The following is an 18,758-nucleotide window of genomic DNA, read 5'->3' as shown; positions in this document are numbered from 1 at the left end:
CACAATGAAGATGTATATGAAGTGCTATTGCTAAGTGCTATAAAACTGCGAGGACAGTCTCTCTGTGGCCCCTGTTCTCTCCATCATCTTTCCAGAAGATCTTATACACCAGCTGCATGCCCAAGCCAGGGAAAACTGCAACTCTCCCCCTTAGGTTAAAATCCTTGGAGGGCTGAGATTCAGAGTTCCTTTGGGGAGGTTCTGTTTGGAACACCCAGGGACTAAATGCCTGCCTGGTCGCAGTGAAGCACCTGTTACCTTCCCACTAGCCACCTCCCCAAGCAAACAGGACTTTGATTCTTGAAATAATTACGCATAATATCATTGCCCTTTAAGATAATAATAGGTTTGTGCTTTTTTCCCCCATCTTCATGGTTTTTTTCCCCCAGAGTTTCTGTTGAATCTGTAATTTGATGGCAATTACAGTGCCATTTATTTTAGTACTTATTTGGATTTTGTTTTTATTTTTCATTTCATTGTTAGTGGTAATGATACATTTATGTCTCAAAGAAAATTTTATAGGCTTTTTTTCCTCCAAGAGTGACTCTAAGAATTCCTCAGCAGACTCCATCTCTTCCTTTTTAATCAACAAAGGAAGTAAACATTAGAATAGGCGAACTCGGATGGGTGCACAGATAATAAGCTACATGTTAACATGTTACAACTACAGAATTACAAATTTCTCATACCACAAGATACGATTTGATAGAAGAAAGATCTGTTTTCTACTGGACTAATAAAATATGATTTGGTCATCATACTGATGCATCAACCGTGTATCCTTTGGTTCATTCTCAATGAGATTCCACGTTGAGTTTGATCTGATATATCACCATTTTTTTAGAGCACCCTTTTCTCTGCATAGCAGAATACTGTCTTTCCATTTCTGCAAAGCAACATAACTACAAGTAGTCCTTGGGTTACAACGATCTGTTCAGTGAACTTTGAACAAAGTTATGATGACCCTAAATGAATGGTAATGGCCAACATTCAAAGTTCTGATTGTAGTGATCCTACGGTCACGTGATCAAAAGTTGGGCATTTGGTGACCAGCCCATATTTACAACCAGGTGCAGGATTCCAGGGTCATGATCTCCTCCTCTGCTTCAACTTCCACCAACTTCAAACTGACTCTGCTTCAACTTCCATCACCCATCTCTCTCTCCGCCATCTCTGCCATTTTGGCCACCCTGTACTCTGAAGCCTACTTCTGCTTCTTGAGAGAAAAAGTGACTTGTGACCTTCCCTGACAGTTTCCCGTTGATTTTTCTCATGGGAAATCAGCAGGAAAGGTCAGAAAGTGTGGTCACATGGCCATGAGATGCTACAGTTGTGTAATTGCAAACTGGCTGGCAAGTGTTCAAACCACAATGACATGATTATAGGAATGCTGTAACGGCCCTAACTTCAAGAACCAATGGTAAGTACCACTCATTCAGCAATGCTTCAACTTCAAACAGTCGCTGAATGAATGGTCATTAACCAAAACTACCCGTAGGATGAAATTTTCAATAGTCTAAAATAATAGGATGAAATTTAAGAAAGACCAAATGGAACCCAGAAAAAAACAGAGAAATAGATAGATATAGGATAACTAGCGTGATTTATAGTACTCTGTCCTTTCTTGATCCACAGTACAGAACGCCAAGTACAGATTTCAGTTATAAAAAAGTAGACTTAGCATATTACAAAATACTTTCTGAAAAGGAGACCAGAGGACCAATGGACTACGTTAGTTAGAGAGGTGATGGGCTTCATTTCAGGGAACAAGTTCAAGGAGAGTATAGGCAGCCATCTGTCTAAAAAGCTTCACTTTGGATTCCTGCTCTGAGTAAAGGGGAAGGGTGGGAGTTTGGTGCCCTAAATAAGTCTTTCCAGCTCCATAATAGGAAATGTTCTTTCCATGTTTACCTGTGAAGCAAAGCTGATGTGACAAAAGTCATTTGTTTAAAAAGTAGGCCAATCTTTTGTTTTGACATTTTGCCAAGAGCTTAAGTCTTATAATCTGTCCTAATTAAAGCTGGGCAGACATGGGGATGTGATTAATCATGCTTTCCTTAAACCAACCCAGCCAGGTTTGGTGACAAGAAAAACTTCTTTTCTTTCCAGAATATTACTCTAATTATTTTTAGAATTGGAAATGAAGTTATATCACTGGGAGCCAAGCTTATACTACCATATAGCTTTTTTTAAGTAACTACTATTCTGTCAAGCTAGAAGTTTATTTGCGAAGCAACAGAATGAACAATAATAAACGTCCCATTTACAGAATTGTTCCAGCCCTATTAGATAGGCTACAGTGGTGGTATTCGCCCGGTTTGGCCCAGTTCTGGCGAGCCAGTAGGAGCGATGAGCAGTGGAGACCGAACCAGTTCTCTCCGCCCCTCTGCTGTTGGGCCCACCCACCGGGGGCCCCATACTCACTTCTATCTGCTGAATTTGAAGTGCAGCTGCTTTGCGCGGCACAGAAGAGTGCCGTGCGGCAGCTGCTGAAGCAACCGGGATTGTGCAGGCTTGCAGGAGGCGAGTTAGAACGCCTCTGCGCCTGCACAAAGTGCGCGTTTGGCACATGCGTGCACACAAAGTGTGTGCATGCATACAAAGGGTGCCCACCAAGCCATGTCCACCGAGCTGGTGGCAAAAACATTTGAATCCCACCACTCATAGGCTAGTCTAAGAAATCAACGCCATCCAAGTTTAGAAGTACTTTTATAGTAAAGCTATAGCAATAGAATCTGACAAGTCTCCATGTGCCCCCCGTCTCCCTCAATTTATCTTTGTACAAATTAGGGAGGGGCCTGTGTGAGACATTTGCTCAACATCCCAGTCAACAAATCAATTTCTTTGAATGAGTTCATGTCTGAATAATGCCTTGATATCGGCGCTTTCTCCAGTCCTTCCCAGCCATTCCCTATGCCTCCTACAAGTTGTAAGGAGTTGCCATTTTCCTTTATCTTGAAGGCTGAATCCAGACACCACATATTGACCTGCAAAAAATGACTTTATTATCTACAGATTAAAAGCCTTTCCATATTGCTCAGTTAAAGTGCTGCCTGTTCATCCTTGAATTTGTAGAAGGCTATATTTGCATACAATTTACTATCTAGCCTCTATTGTATTTGGTCCACCTAGCAGCGCTCTATGGAGTGGAGAGTTGGTCTCTGACAGAAAGCCATTTGAAGAGACTAGAAGCATTTGAAATATGGATTTACAGATGGCTGTTACTTATAAGCTGGGCTGACAAAATCAAAAACGAGGAGATAATAAGCCACCTGGGAAAACCAGGGAGAAATCATCAAAACCATAAAAAAGCAAAAGTTAGAATATTTTGGACATGTGATGTGACATCCAGAAAAATACAGCATACCTCACTTAATCCTCCAAGGAGAGATTGAAGGCAAACGAGGTCCAGTCAGAAGAACATCACGGCTTCAAAATCTAAGAGACTGGTTTGGACAAAACTCAACAGCACTTTTTTGTAGGGCTGTTGATAAAAATAGGGTTGCCAACATGATTGCCAACGTCCGATGACGGATATGGCATAAGAAAAAAAGAAGTGTTTTCCTAATTATGCATGTGCAGCGCCTGATAAGGAGAGCCTGGTAGAGTCCTCTAGTGTTGCTGTCTTCCCTCACCAGTATGTCAACAGCTGATGGGAAAAGATATTGACGGCATTGAGATAAAGTAGGTCTAGATGCTTTCCTGTTCTTTTCCCACTCTTCCTATTCCCCACTGTAGTATAACTCAACAGTCAAGGATGAAAAGGTTGAATCACAAAAGGAGCTGAATTATAAGCAGTATTTCTATCTGGGATCCCTTTCCTTTTCTTCTGTCACCTTCCAGATTCTACTGTGAGGTTTCAGAAGAAAATACAGGGAGGAGAAAACAAGATTACCCCTTCAGTATTGCATCATTTCAGCTTGTTACTCCAGTTCAGCCTTTTTCTAGGACATAGATGAAAGCACTTACGGTACTGGTGGCTGAACAATTTTGTGTTATTAGTCAGTTCTGAAGAACCACAAGCACAGCACTACTATAACCAACTACTATGCAAGAGACAGGATGACAAAAGATAAGAACGGAGTACTTCCACCAGCCAGAAATGGACAAAAAGCACTGTTCTAATCCCACCAAATATATTCAGCTTCCCATTTCTAATATAAATAGGAGAAGATGTAGTAGCTGGGCTCACTATTATCTTCTATCCTTTTAACCAGTTTTTCCCAACCTAGCACCTTCTACAACACATTTTCAAAGAAGAAGAAAAAATTGAAAAACCAACGGGAAGATTTTTTTTTTATCAAAATTTTTCTGGAACCTGGTTAGCACCAATGATTTACGCTTTTTTACAAAAGCCCTTATGGGTAAAATATCAGATTTAAGCTATAGTTTTCCGATTTAAAAAGCCCCGTTCATTACAGAACAGAAAATTCCTGGTGACTGGAGGCCAAAGTCAAACCTCAAATCCATAGTTCAAACCTAACAGTCAGTAAAGGACAGGCTGCTGAGAATTATGCAAAACATAAGCAAGAAAGGAAGAAATTGCACCAAGTCTCAGTTTCTAAGATTTGGAAGAGTTAAAGCTGTATCTATCAGGTGAGATGTAAATACAAATGTTTCCCATGCATTAGTAGGAATGCTATTTTTTTTTTTCTGGATATACTATTTGACACAATGAAATAAGAATGTATGCACTCTCACACAGTATTTTATTCACCAAATTCCTTTTCTTGATTTGAATGAGCAGCTTAGCAGCAATGGGAGAGAAAGTTTTACATTTGGCTAGAAATTAAAACTGCTTATATGCCAACTCAGAACATGCAAATGTTAAAAGTTGATTCCTTTCTTTAAAAAAATCACCCCAGCAAGTTTGTATACCATGAAAGTTTGTTGACTGCCAAGCCAGTGGCTTATTTTTTTACAAACACCATACAGTAGTTTGAAAATTGTTCCCTTTCACACTGGATAGTTGTTTCTTTATTTTTCAAAGGGAAAAATCATGAGTTTGCATTGAATGAAGTGTCTGATGCCACTGGATTCCATTAGAATTACCCTGTTTCTCCAACAATATGGCCTCTCCCAGTAGGAAGTCCCAGCATGTTTTATAGGCATGAAATGAAATTAAGCCCCTCCCCCCAAATTAAGGCCTATATTAAAACATGCGAAATCGGGGGAATGGTGGGGGGGGCTTGCTGTTAGGAAGTACTTTTGTTGCACACCCGGATATGGTGCTGTTTGCGTTGAGCCCGATACGAAGTGCCCCACCAACGCCAAGGTCAACATACAAGCCATTGCCACCCGCCCGCCCGAAGATGCAAGGGGGGGAATTAAGTCACCCCTGAAAAGACGGCCTGGCCATTTTTTCGGGGCTCCCAAAAAATAAGACCCAGCCTTATTATATGAGAAACACGGTAGAATCCAGTAGATTCCATTGCAGGACTTGCTTTATGATCATGGATATTTTGTCCTTTTGTGCAGGTTTGTTTTAATATGTATTTATCCACTGCTTTTTAGCAATATTTTCAAGAAAGTCTATAAATTTTATTACTTTGCTCCTCCATCCAGTTTTAATCAATAAAGGATAACAAAAATCCGTGATAGGATTTCTTTTTTTAACTTTAAAATACATTTACTATGTGTCTATAAACAGACTTCCAAAGTTTTGCAATTCAGCCATTATAAAACCCTCCTACTTCTAGGATTACGTCATGTGTACTTCTAGTAGGAAGTGAGTTATATTAACAATATGACACGTCTGGGTGTAAACATTAAGAAGTTCAAACTATGTTATTTCTCAAGAGCTACTCCTAGAAATTAAGGCAGGTGCTCTCCAACCAGAATGAAAGTAAGAATGCTTCTGCTAAAAAGGCTTCAACTTGGCTGGATAAGCACTTACATGTATTTTATACACTACTCAGTTACTGGAGTCTAATGTTTTTCTCCCCAAATTCTCCTGTCTCAAACATACATTTTTAATTACCCTTTCTACTTGTTCTTTCTGTCATACATACTAACCAATCCATTTACTATTTAAAATATGTGGAAAGCAAAAACTGTATCATAGATTCTATGGAATTAACCCACTGCCATATCACTTTGTTCTTTTTCAGTGTAGAAAAATATTGCCTTGTGGCATGCAAATTTCTAAAGTTAAGGATTTCCTTTTCTAATTTCAAGCAACATAGATGGCCAATATTTTTACCACAGAAATATAGTATACCACAATATAAGATCAAAATTGCCCTTGCGTAGGTTACTAAATTTAATCAGGGTTCTACTTAAAATTATGGGCGAAAAAACAAATAATGAAAAGAACAGAATCAGACAATATGGTAATAACTACTTAATCCAGTATTCCATAAATTTCATATTATTTTTTTAAATACCTTTCTGCATTTCCTAGCTATAACAAACAGACTTCAATATATGCAGTCTATGCCTATTTAAACTTCATTAGTTAAGTCATACGGCTTAAAATAATTTCCTAAGGTTGGGTGTTCAATTGCAATATTTCTCTCCATGAAAAAGAGGAACAGAATTGAGTGTGCTTCAAATAAGGAAATATGAAGGCCTAATTAAGTTTCTTCTTTTTGCGTAAATAAAATTTTCTGAAGAAAATAAAATTATCATGTTGTAGTAATTTGTTGTATTTAAGTTTTCCAGTTTACTTAGAAAACTTGTTCTTGGAATTGGATATTTATTAAGTTAATGGTTCACAAAAATGCAACAATTTCATAGGGTTAGAAGGTTACTTCAAGTGGAAGGACATACAGTCTCCCATCCAAGGTTCTGTTTATTCCTCAGTGTTGGAGATTATCATCACTATTTTAAAAACTTGGCTGCTTCAATCAATACAGCCCAACGGGTTTCAGCACAAGATTCTTGGTCACACAATAAAATACATTTTTCTGTGGGATGCTGGTACACATTTAGTGATGTTTTCCCCTTTAGGAATAACCAGGAAAAACAGTAAAAGTAACACTTCTCCATTCACTCAACTTTAGTCCGTAATGGTATTTTTCAGCTTAAACTTTTAAAAGGAAGATATACTTTTGTTTTGCTGATCACAGCAAATGAGGAAAAACTTCCTGGCTTTTGGTGTGGTATAAAAATAATACTGCTAATGATAAAAAGAACACAGCTTACAGAGGCTGTGTCATATATTATTTAATGAATTCCACAGTGATCAACATCGGCATATTTTAACATCCACCCCCTAAACAATATTCAATGCAATGATCCAGTTGATTACATGAATAAATAGTTACTGGTTACATAAATATACATTGTTACTATGATGTGCAAGAGATTAGGTCAAATCTATCCTCCCAACATGATATACCCACACCAAGTGCACTTAATTTATATCCCCGTACCCCCGGGATAAGAATTTCTATTCACTGGATGTACAGAAAACTTTGTCTTCAGCAGCCTCTTTATAACTGGCACCCAAAATATGTGACACTACCATTCATATAATCTCTGGAGAGCTCACCAAAGCATGCTGGTTATGGAGTGCCAGGCATAATCCAACACTTTGGAGGGCATCACGTTGGAAGAGTTTTCTCTCAACATGCTAGGACTCATAGATGCTTCTGTACAATCTAATAAAACTTGCTGTAGGAGTTAGCAAGAAGGACCACGACCGATTTCAGAGAACAGATTTCATGTTCTGTAATACTTCATGTTCCATTAAAAGTATAATAGCACGTTGGAGATCGCTAGCTGAATTATGTGGGGAACATGTGTCTTTATAGATAGGAGACAGCCAAGGAACTCCTTAACTGTCAAAGTGGGCAGACTAGATAGGAGACATACACCATGTGAGCTGTGAGCTAGAAACTGAGGAAATAAAGCTTGCAAAAGCTTGTGAATTTTAAGAGAGAACAATGCTTAGATCTGCTTCAAGAGTCACCTCCTACCTTTTTCTTCTAACCTCAGCTTCCCATTTACAAAATGAGAAGAACCACTTGCCAGCCTGTCTCATGGGACTGACATTAAAATCAATGCGCCCAATGCTCTCTTTTTTTGGTATAATCAGTTTTATAAACATGATTTTGGGGGCAAGACGAGTAGGATCAGAAATAACAATCTCGAAACTGGAAGGCACATCCTCCCTATTTGGGGCTCTTCAGAATTTGGGGAGATGAAGTCGAATCCATGACAGGGAAAATAGAGGAGCAGACAATCTGAGGGAAGCCCGAGGATTTAGCAATTGGAATACCCTCCCACAGCAGCAGGAGATGACCATGCCTCCTGAGAAGGGTGCGAGACAACTGGAGGAGGGCACCGCGTTTAAGTAAACCCTTTTAGAAGAGGCAAGAAATACCCAGGCGTGACGCGAAGCTCGCAAGTAGGATTCCCCGCTTCCCCGCGATACACATGGCCGAGCGCAGAAGACGCGCGGGGATTTCGCAGCTCCCGCGGGGAGGGGGCAAAAAAAAAATTAAAAAAGCGCGCGCTCCAAAGAGCCTCGGGCCGAAACCCTCCGAGCCCGCTCCAGGCCAAGCCCACCACACAGGATGCAGCAGCTCAGCATCCTTCCCAGGCCGCCGGGGGCATGGCGGATCGGAAGCCGGGAACGGAGTCAGGAAGATGGGAGGTTGGGGAGCGATTAAGAAGCAGGATCCGGCTAAAGAAGGGCAGCCGGAGGAAAACTGCCCGTTCGCCTTCCGCTTCTCCTTAAGCACCTCCTCGCTTTGTTACGGGCTGGGCTCTCTCTTCCTCTAGCGCGGGTCCCCGCGGAATTGCCCGGGGCTGCGCGTTGCATCGGGTCAAAGGGGGAAGCCCGAGCGGCGCTCATCGCGTTCGCCCTGGTCCTCTGCCTCCGAGCATCTGCGACCCAAACCCGTTACAGGAAGGAGGGGGAGAAGAAGGAGGAGGCCTCTGCGGATGCACCTACCCGGGTGACGCTGGGCAGCGGGACGCAAAGGAGGGCCGTCCGGCGCAGGTGCCTGCTCACCGCAGCGCCGCGGCTGGGATCCGTTCAGCAGCACTTCATCCGCCTCAGCTCCATGGATGGATGCGAGCCGGCAGCTGTTCTTTTTTGTAGCCGCTCTTGCGCCGCGGCCGAAGATCAACTGTGCCAATGAAGAGAACCCATAGCGTGGATGCGGTTGCAAGGCAAACTGCACATGCTCCTTCCTGACAGCCGGCCGCCTCCCTCGCCCGCAGCCTTTCGATCGCTTAACCCTTTCGCTGCTGCGCCCTGGAGGTGCAGGCTGGGCGGAGGGGAAGTCAAAGGGCGGGTGGAGGGGGAGGAAGACCAGGCCGGCTCCCTCAACTCGGTTCCGCCATCCCTTCGCTGCCGCAGACCCCATCCCCGACGTTGGCTTCCTTTTCCGCCCGCGCGCTGGGCTGAGGAGCCGTAGCAAGGGAAGAGTTACTCCGTCCAGGTCCTTGGTTGGCTGCGTTCCCTTCCTGGTTTGAATAATTTACCTCCTGGCAATTTTCGCGCAGCACGTTTGTTTTCTTCGGTATTTGGCCCAGGCCCCGGGTCTCCTTGAGGACGAGAGGTGGGTCTGTTGGAAGAGAATATCTGTAGCTCGGGGCCGAACTGGGGAAGTCCTTGGTGCTTCTTTGAGCTGGGTTATATACTGGCAGACCTTTCATTCCCTCATTGGGTAATGCCACCAGTGTTCGTGAATGTGGGCTTTGCTTCCTGCTTATATACAGTAGCGTGGGCTGCCAATGTTGACAGGTTTGTGGGGCTTTTGTCTTGGTAGCTCCTGGACTTCAAAATCAACATTTCAACTGTGTCCTTTGGTGGAAGATCAAAGGTCACAGTTAAGGCTAGATCCAAGGTGGCTGAAGGAGATAAAAGTGGAAGAAAAGCAGGCCTTCCTTCTCCATCTGACCTAGGTTTGCAGCTGTTAATAGAGCTGATTGCTCATTACCTGCACCTGTTATGGGGGTGGGAGTTGGGAAGTCCCCTCTTGCATCCCTGAGCCCCCAAGAGAAGAGGTGCCAAGTCCTTTGGTTTCTCCTTAAGAATGTTGGGAATGTTTATCTATTCAATTTCTATAGCCACTGTTTCAATCAATGACCTCTGGAAGGATTATAGGTCTAATATTGTGTCTCTGGGGGGAATCAGCACCCCAGTAGCTTCTATGCAGCAGGGATTGCATAGGCCAAATACAAGTCCCCTCAACCAACGGGAGCCCCAAGGTCACCCGGAGTGGCATATTTTCAGGGTGGCAGCAAAGAGGTCCAGCATCCATCTATGGTATAATGATTTGTGGGAAAGACCTTAGGTGACAGGGTGAAAGGCGCTGCCTAGAGAATAGTCAGATAAGAAATAACATAGCCTGTAATTGGAAAGTTTGTGGCTGAAGAGGCTCAGAAGGTACCCTCACTAGTTTCTCAGGCCATAAGAGAGAGGGCAGAAGAACTGGGCTTTCAGACTTACAAGATTCTGTTAATGTAGCTTTACATAAATGTAAAAACAGTTTATCTGACCACTGGTCTATTTGGAAAGGCTGACTCCACCCCTGGGCTAAGACAGATATGCTGGGCCCACCAAAGTGGATGATGTCCATGGCTTGTTATGTACATCTTTGTGTATATAAGAGAGAGAGAACCAGGTGCTGCAGAAGCAGGTTTGGTTTAGTCCTTCCCTAAAGCATAAACAGAATGGGTGACATTGTGGGATAAATTTATTTTAGAAGTGCTTTGACTTCAGATAAAAGCCAGGGAGAAATTTGGCTTCTTTTGTACTTTTGTTTGTTTTTTTATGACTAATGGGTGGACTGTACTCTAATTTATTCCCGGGAGAGTATTTTAACATTGAAATGGAAATTGCTGTGTTGATGCCATATAACCTTGTCAAGTAAGTCCTGACCTTTTTTGAATACTTTTTGAATGCCGGTTACAATGTTCTAGTTTGTGATGTTTGGTTTTGGCCAATAAATGCCTGAAAACAGAGCACAAAAAAGGTGTGAATCTGGGTTTCAGAGTACCCCCAGAGTACTTTTCCTTCAAATGTGCTCTTTCAAAATTAAATATATTTCATTTAACATACTAATGAAATTGTTTCTCAGATTAATTCCTTTGTATGATAATATCTACTGTTAATTTATTTGATTTAGGGAATGGGTTCTACAAGACCAGTCTTGAGAGATTATACCACAATGTGAGGGGGTGCACAGGGATTTAAGCATATTTAAGGGAAAATGTGAAATCAAGTTCTGTTTTGTAAATGAGATTGTTCTACCTCAGCTACTTTTGTTCCAATAATTTATTTTGAAAAATTTCTACAGCCATTACGAGATATATTTTTAAGGTTAAAAACCAAGAAAGATTTAAAATCTATGAAAAATTATGTCAGGAAAAAAATGGCCTTTTGACACTTATTAGTCAAAGTTTTTGAATAACGCTCAATCTATTTGCTGAAGTAATAAAAAAGAAATTAGTAAAATATTTTCCCCTACATTTATGCAGCTTATTAAGCCATGGTGATATACATAATGTTCACGATATTTAAATGTCTTTCTGGTTTTGTTTCCCTTGTATATGGCATCCTGTCAGGAGGAGTTCTGTGAATCAAGCTGGGTATTTCCAGTGAAGAAAACTTCAACTTCTTTTGTTGTATGACTGACCTGATTCAAGAGACTTTTCAAAAAGTCCCAGTGATATGTTTCGTTCATGTGAAATCCTTTTCTCACTGTTTCTTTTATAATTTTTTAAATAATTTTTCTTTTCTGAGAAAAAGTTGAGAAATAAATGAAGTAATTGTGTAGCTCCTTTTGACTGATAGCCCAGAAGGCCTCTGTCTGAATGTATGTACTGTACACAAAGAGATATAGGTGAGACTTTTGTGACCTATAATTCTGGCTAGGAGTGTACGAGCCTCTAATTGAAATATGAGGAAATATGAATCTCCTCTTCACAGAATACCTTTCAGCACAAGTACAGCAGCTCATCTGTTGGCACCTGTTAGCTTGCTCCTTCCAAAGGAACAAATGTTATGGATAGAATACCACTGTATCAGGACCATCTGAGCTTTCCTTTCTGTGTCTAAGTTGTGAAGTCTATTTCTGTATGTTAAGAATATGAATCTTAAAAACAAACATGAAGATAGGACCAAGAATTGTCATGTGTTTCTTTAAAAAAAAGGTCCTCTAACATTTTTCTTTAGAGAAAGCATATTCAGGATGACATATTTTCAAATAATGCAACTTCTACATTTTTAATTTGCAGTAAAACCTTGGTATGTCTATTGGAAATTATTCGAGATAGTGTACAAGATTGTGGTTAAAAAATAGTTACCAAAAAGAAAGAATAGATTTTTTTCTCCCCCTCCCCCAATTACTTTTATAATAGGAGAAAGGTCTTATATTACCTTAGAATACAATAATTGAGGCAGATAAATTGAGTGATGGTATGGGAGAACTATCACAAATCAGAGTCATCTTCCTTTTGGATATATACAGTAACATATTCTGAGGGGCTGAAGACTGAAGGATATTCAAGAATTTTTGTTGAAAAATTTGCCCCTCCCGTTTCTTTTCAAATAATTTTCAGTTGAAGATAGGACCTTCAAAGCTAACAATTGTCACGGTTCCTGTCTGGTCTCTAGAATAGCACCACTTCAAAGGTATAAAAGATCATTACTAAACAGTTACTATTGCATATAGTTGCCCCTCAGTTATGCAGGGACATTGAACTAAGGACTAGAGCTTTGTACGGTCTTCTTCAGGATCTCTGAGAAGTCTATGCAACTCACTTTTAAAACGATAAATTTGCAAGAAGGGGCATGCTCTATGGCATTCTAATACTTTTTTATCTTATGAAACTTGCACAAAATATGTTTACTCAAGGTTTTGTTGACATTTTATTCTCCCTCTAGAAAGGCAATGGAATCCGGTTTCAGTGTATCCAGCCATCCAGTTTAGGAGGTTGTACATAATAGGAAGACATTGTGATGGAATGACAGACAATAATTTCAAGACAATTGCAACATTAGCTTCCCTGCCAGCAGCTGCTTCTCACCTTGGCAAGATTTGCTGAACATTTAAGGTTCCTAGAAAGAAATATTTCTCATTATATCTATTATTTAATGGATAGCTGAGCAGGTTTCAAAAGTTGCTTGTGATGCAAAGTCCGTAAAATGTAAAATTCATAATTTACCTGTGTAAATTATGGAACAAACTCCATCTATTATTCAGACATAGGTGATCTTATTCTAAAAATTAGCATGTCCATTTCATTATACATAGTTTGTGATCATTGTAAAGTTTCTCCCCCCTCTCCCAAAAAAGAGGGAGCAGTATCTGTTTTGGAAAAAAAAATCCTATTTGACTTGCTACACAAAACAATGGATTTTATCCACTAGCAGGAAGCACAATAAGGTCAATGATTGATGGAAAAGAATTTAGGGGAAACAAATTTATGCATATATCTATATCTATATCTATATCTATATATCTATATATCTATATTATATCTATATCTATATCTATATCTATCTATCTATCTATCTATCTATCCAATATCCCAAGTTCCAACATGCAAATTTGAATCTTAACTGAATTCTGTCTGCCAGAATAATAACTAAATAGAAATGAAATTTATTTTCAGAGGAGCTACCACATGAATCAAATTTCTCATATTGCCTAGTTCAACCATAGATAGAAAATCGCTATACAGGTAATCCTTGTTTAGTGCACACAACTGAGACCAACACCTAATCCAGGAGATGGGGAAAGATGGCCCCTTTATGACTTGTGGACATGGCTGGCTCAGGAATTCTGGGACTTGAAGTCCGCAAGTCATAAAAGGGCCATCATTCCCCACCCCTGGTTTAATCATTACGTGAAGTGGTGGCTATGACTTTGCCAATGATCTTACTTCCAATTTTCTTTGCTTTACACACTTATAAAAGTTATAAATGTGAGGATTGTTCTCAGAGTTACTTTTAATCACAGCCATAACTGCAAACAATCATTAAATGAATCAGTTGTTAAACGAGGACTATCTGTACATATGCCTAGTGTTCTAGGAAGTAATATTAACCAGTAAATGTTGATATTATGTTGAATATACTTTGGACGTCCAGATATCAACTGACATTCTCTTGTAAGTTGTGAATGATAATCATTTGAAAAATTATCAATAAATGGTACTATTTGCTGAACTTCTAACATTTGCTATAATATTTTCATCATCTCTTGGCACAAACTATAGACAAAAGAAATGCCATCTAGAATAGAGATAATTGCTGGGTGGGGAGAGGGTTGATGGATAAATTCAAATGTCAACAACATACTGAGATTTATCTAGAGGTGTGGCATCAGGAAATATCAATTTATCAGAAAATAAATTCAGGTTGCTCCCCAGTGCCATTCTAACCCTACAGGATGCTTTGTATACCCCAATTTACAATCCTTTATTTTTGTCTAGTAGAAGGTGTTCCACATGAAGCGGTCAGCTCTAGCCTCTTGTCCTTTTTATTTTCTAAGGCTTAGAGAACCTCCTTGGAGCTCAGAAGCATCCTTGAACATAAAATAATCCTAAGGGATTCAGTGGCTCAGTGGCTAAGACACTGAGCTTGTTGATCAGAAAGATCAGGGGTTCGAATCCCTAGCACCACATAATGGAATGAGCTTCCGTTACTTCTGCCAACATAGCAGTTCGAAAGCATGTAAAAATTCAAGTAGAAAAATATGGACCACTATGGTAGGAAGGAAACAGCGTTCCGTGCGCCTTCAGTGTTTAGTCATGCCGGTTACATGACCACGGAGACATCTTCGGACAGCGCTGGCTCTTTGGATTTGTAATGGAGATGAGCACCGCCTCTTAGAGCCAGAAATGACTAGCACGTATGTGCGAGGGGAACCTTTACCTTTACCTAAAAGCTAACACTTAGCTAGGCAAGATTTCACTTTTTCTTTATTTCCCATGCTCACTTTTTTTTAAAGTTACTTTAAAAGAAATAGATAGGGCAAGGAGCTTGGCAAATGTCAAGAGAGATTTGTCTGAATATAGTACATGAAGCAAAACCTAGTTGAGTATAGTCGTTGAGGTATCAGGCTAGAATTAAGGAGACTGTGAGTTCTAGTTCCAAATTAGGCACAAAGCCAGCTGGGTGGCCTTAAACCAGTCACTTTCTCTCAGCAAAAGAAAAGGGGGAAAATAGGAGGAGGGGGGGGGAAATAGGGGGAAAGATACAATGTAAATGATTAGTAGCTAAATATCAGAAAGAGTTCCAGAGCACATTGTAAGACTGACATTTAATTATGAGGCACAACCTTTTGTGAACAGCTAATAAGGTAACCTGCAGTTCATTAAAGTTTATACCTTGTACTGAAAATTGTTATGCTTGACAAGTGTCAACCAGATTCAAGAAGGCAGAGGCAATGTTGGCAAAGAAATGCAAGATCCTTTAGCAAAGAATAGAATTAGAATTAGAATAGAATAGAATAGAATAGAATAGAATAGAATAGAATAGAATAGAATAGAATAGAATACTTTATTGGCCAAGTGTGATTGGACACACAAGGAATTTGTCTTGGTGCAAATGCTCTCAGTGTACATAAAAGAAAAGATGCATTCGTCAAGAGTCAAGAATTATAAGGTATAACACTTAATGATAGTCATAGGGTATAATAAGCAATCAAATCATACTAGGAAACAGTCAATATAATCGTAAGGATACAGGCGACAAAATTACAGTCATACCATCACAAGTGGGAGGGGATGGGTGATAAGAAGTGATGAGAAGATTAATAGTAATAGTAGTGTAGACTTTGTAAATAGTTGGACAGTGTTGAGGGAATTATTTGTTTAGCAGAGTGATGGCTTTCAGGGAAAAACTCCTTGTGTCTAGTTGTTCTGGTGTGCAGTGCCCTATAGCATCGTTTTGAGGGAAGGAGTTGAAACAGTTTATGTCCAGGATATGAGGGGTCTGTAAAAAAGATAGTAAACAATCTCTCAGCCCTGGGAATGGTGCGGGTATGGGAGACTCAGAATACCTGCCTCAATTTTATATGGTATAATTGAGACAGAAGAAAACAGGCAGGTTTTCAGGGTTCTGCTCATATACCCTACAATAATATGAGTTCTCATTGCAGAATCTGTTGCACCTGACCTACCTGGAAGGACAGACAATGTTGATATTCATGGTTGTCATTAGCCATCACTGATCTTGGAGCAGTCCTGATTATTAAGGGTAGTAGTAGTCCTTTCTTCCTCTGCTCTGGTAAGCACAAATGAAGCAGACTAGCAAAATTTATTATAAGGCACCTCTGATCATTCCAGACTTTTTATAGGATTCATAAATCTGTTGAAACGGGTCATTTTCACGCATCCATCATGCCTGAAGGGGGATCTATGTAGCATAATCAAAGACAGTAAAGCTAAATTATGATATATATGTTCTATTTCCCACATTCTGTTCCAGTTCTCAAATTTGTGCCTCATGCATCAGTTGCTGAAATATATGGTTACAGTTTTTACAATACGAAACCTGTTCTGTGAAGAAATACATCATGTAGAATTTGCTTGACTGAATATTGGCCAGAGGTTTCAAGAGAAGTGCTCTTCCTGCAAAACAGACTCTTTGGACTTAGCTTTCAGTCCCTTAATTTTAAATAATTCCTTATCTAAGCTGCATGCAGGTTGAATCTGCCGACTCAGAATATTGTCATTGGGACCGTTCAGTTTTGGGAAATGATAGCAATCTATAAATATTGATCCATACTTTAAATACTGCATAACCTTCATTTGTATCCATCCCTTGAACAGGAAGGGATTGGCATTCTGCATATGAAAGCTATTGTTAAATGAGAGCTAATTAGGGTAGGATTTCAGGTTACTTAGAACTACACTTTTGGTATGTAAGAGAGGCATCCAGCAATAGCACAGGATAAATATGAACTGCTTAATATTGCATGACACTTCCCTTGGTAAGCAGTAGGGAATTCAGGAGAGCTTTGATATGAATCAGTTTCCATGGGAGGAGGACAATTATTATTCTTTCAGTTCTACATTTCAGTTCTTAGAAATAATGTTCTGACAATTTGACTGGATAAATACACCTACAAAGTATTTATCTTGTCATGCTAAATAAATTGAGTAATAATATCAACAAGGATGTAAACAGATATTTTTCTTAATTTAATAGCTGGAAAGCAGCTGTTCATAATTTTCTAATTTGAATATATAACTTATAGGTTGCAAGTTGCATGTTGATTCACAGCAACAACAGTTCAGAACAAAATCTAACCCTCTTCTAGTGAGCTGTTGAAGAGGTAAGGTTCTGCATTTAGGCTCTACATTTAGGGAAGAAAAATGAAATGCATAGGTACAGTATATGTGATACCTTGCTCAATAAGAGGTGATGTTTGTTCCAAATGCCAAGATTGCTTTGTATGCATATAGCAGATAGTGCAGAGCGATGTCTGTTGTGTTGTGTTTACACACCAATACCAGTATTTCATGTTGTAAAAGAAGTAGGAAGTATCTTGGATGTTTATGTCCATTTTATAGCTTAGGTAATGTCTGCCATTTCAGTTTGCCTTTTTTTTTTGTGGAAACTATATGCATTTATCTCTTTTTACAAAAGAATAGATTGCAAGATTACCTTCTGGGCTCATATCTCTGCATCATTTTTGATATGCTGTTGGAAAGATGTGGGAGGAAATTATAAATTAGCTGTCCATTCTCCTTTGGATGTTTTGGAATATAAGAATTGACTTCTTAGCAAACTATTAATCTTTTATTTCTTATTTTAAAATGGAAAGGCATTATTTCTTAAATATAATTGTTTGCATTCAATTTGCAATTATCTCTTCTTTTTACCTTGCTGTTTCAAACATCACTTTGTTTTTGAAAACGTAATAGGTTTCCATTTTTTAATAAGAGTTGTTAGAAGCGGGGGAGGAAAAGCCCCTGAGTGACAGCATTAGCTTCCTTATAGATGTCAATATTTGTGAGGTAAGTAATGCAAAACAGACACTGGAAGATGAGAGAAAGGAAATTAACAAAAATAATATTTCCTTCAAGAAACTGGTGTGTCCTTTGAATCATTCCACCGCTAAGATGTCAGAATGCTAATAAATTTTGAAAATTGAGATTTTAATTCCGTTCATATACCAAGCATTTGAAACCATATTTTGTTACTTTGAGTTGAAATCACAGTGCTAGAAGAGAATCAGTGTTGAGACATGACTATTTTAACTTTTGAGGGGCTCTCAGACATTTGTTAATTCCCTCCCACACCTCTATGTTGCTTAAACCATTAATATGACAAGTCCTGTTGAAATAATTAAGAACCAAACAAATAAAATTTTCCCAAATCCGCCTCTCCCTTTCCACTACCACCTAAATTAAACAATAATCTGAAGTTCATTGCTGTGAATTGGTGACTTGTAATCAAAACGCTTTGAAATAAAGTCATTGAGTTAGGCAAGAATGGATAATATAAATAATAAATGTAAACCAATATAAGATAGTTGAATGCATTCCTGGGATAACATTAATATGTGAAATAGAATGACTGAATGATTTTTTTTCCTTTTTGGTATATGCAGTTTTTTAATTCCTCTGTGAGTCTAATCTAGTTTATCCTCACAATTGCCTATAAAATTGGATCAAGTCCTGCTAAGTTCAGTAGAACTTAACAGTACAGAGGGCTGAAGCCTTATTCAATTTAATAAATTCAATTTTCAGTTTCCTATTCCATCTGTGAGATTCTGAATGCACTTATTTAAATCAGTAACTTTTTAAAAACAATATAATTTTTTTTCATTTGATAATAA

At 39.2% G+C, this 18,758-nt stretch overlaps 1 protein-coding gene and 1 long non-coding RNA gene across 9 annotated transcripts in view; one reads left to right on the top strand and one right to left on the bottom strand.

Annotated features, from left to right (window-relative positions):
* TMEM229B (transmembrane protein 229B) overlaps positions 1-9,641 on the bottom strand; it is a 51,640-nt gene extending 41,999 nt beyond the window's left edge. For 2 of the 8 annotated variants that reach the window (XM_087921692.1, XM_087921694.1), the window contains exon 1: positions 7,347-7,465. Coding sequence is in view for 2 of the 8 variants with exons in the window: in XM_087921689.1 (XP_087777815.1) it covers positions 8,691-8,803 (113 nt within the window). In the remaining 6 variants the exon portion in view is untranslated. The other 6 variants (XM_026708624.2, XM_026708641.2, XM_087921690.1 and 3 more) reach the window with 6 other exon arrangements.
* Positions 9,605-11,589, top strand: LOC148128187 (uncharacterized). Its single transcript, XR_015740997.1, has 2 exons — positions 9,605-10,828; positions 11,527-11,589. It is a non-coding gene; the product is annotated as an uncharacterized LOC148128187 (long non-coding RNA).
* Positions 11,590-18,758: the final 7,169 nt, after the last annotated feature.

This window comes from Pseudonaja textilis, chromosome 1 (genome assembly GCF_049901715.1).
Source record: "Pseudonaja textilis isolate UNSWEBS1 chromosome 1, rPseTex1.2, whole genome shotgun sequence".
NCBI classification, from domain to species: Eukaryota; Metazoa; Chordata; class Lepidosauria; order Squamata; family Elapidae; genus Pseudonaja; species Pseudonaja textilis.
Note: the sequence above shows the minus strand (reverse complement) of the source record. Positions and strands in the feature narration are given on the sequence as shown.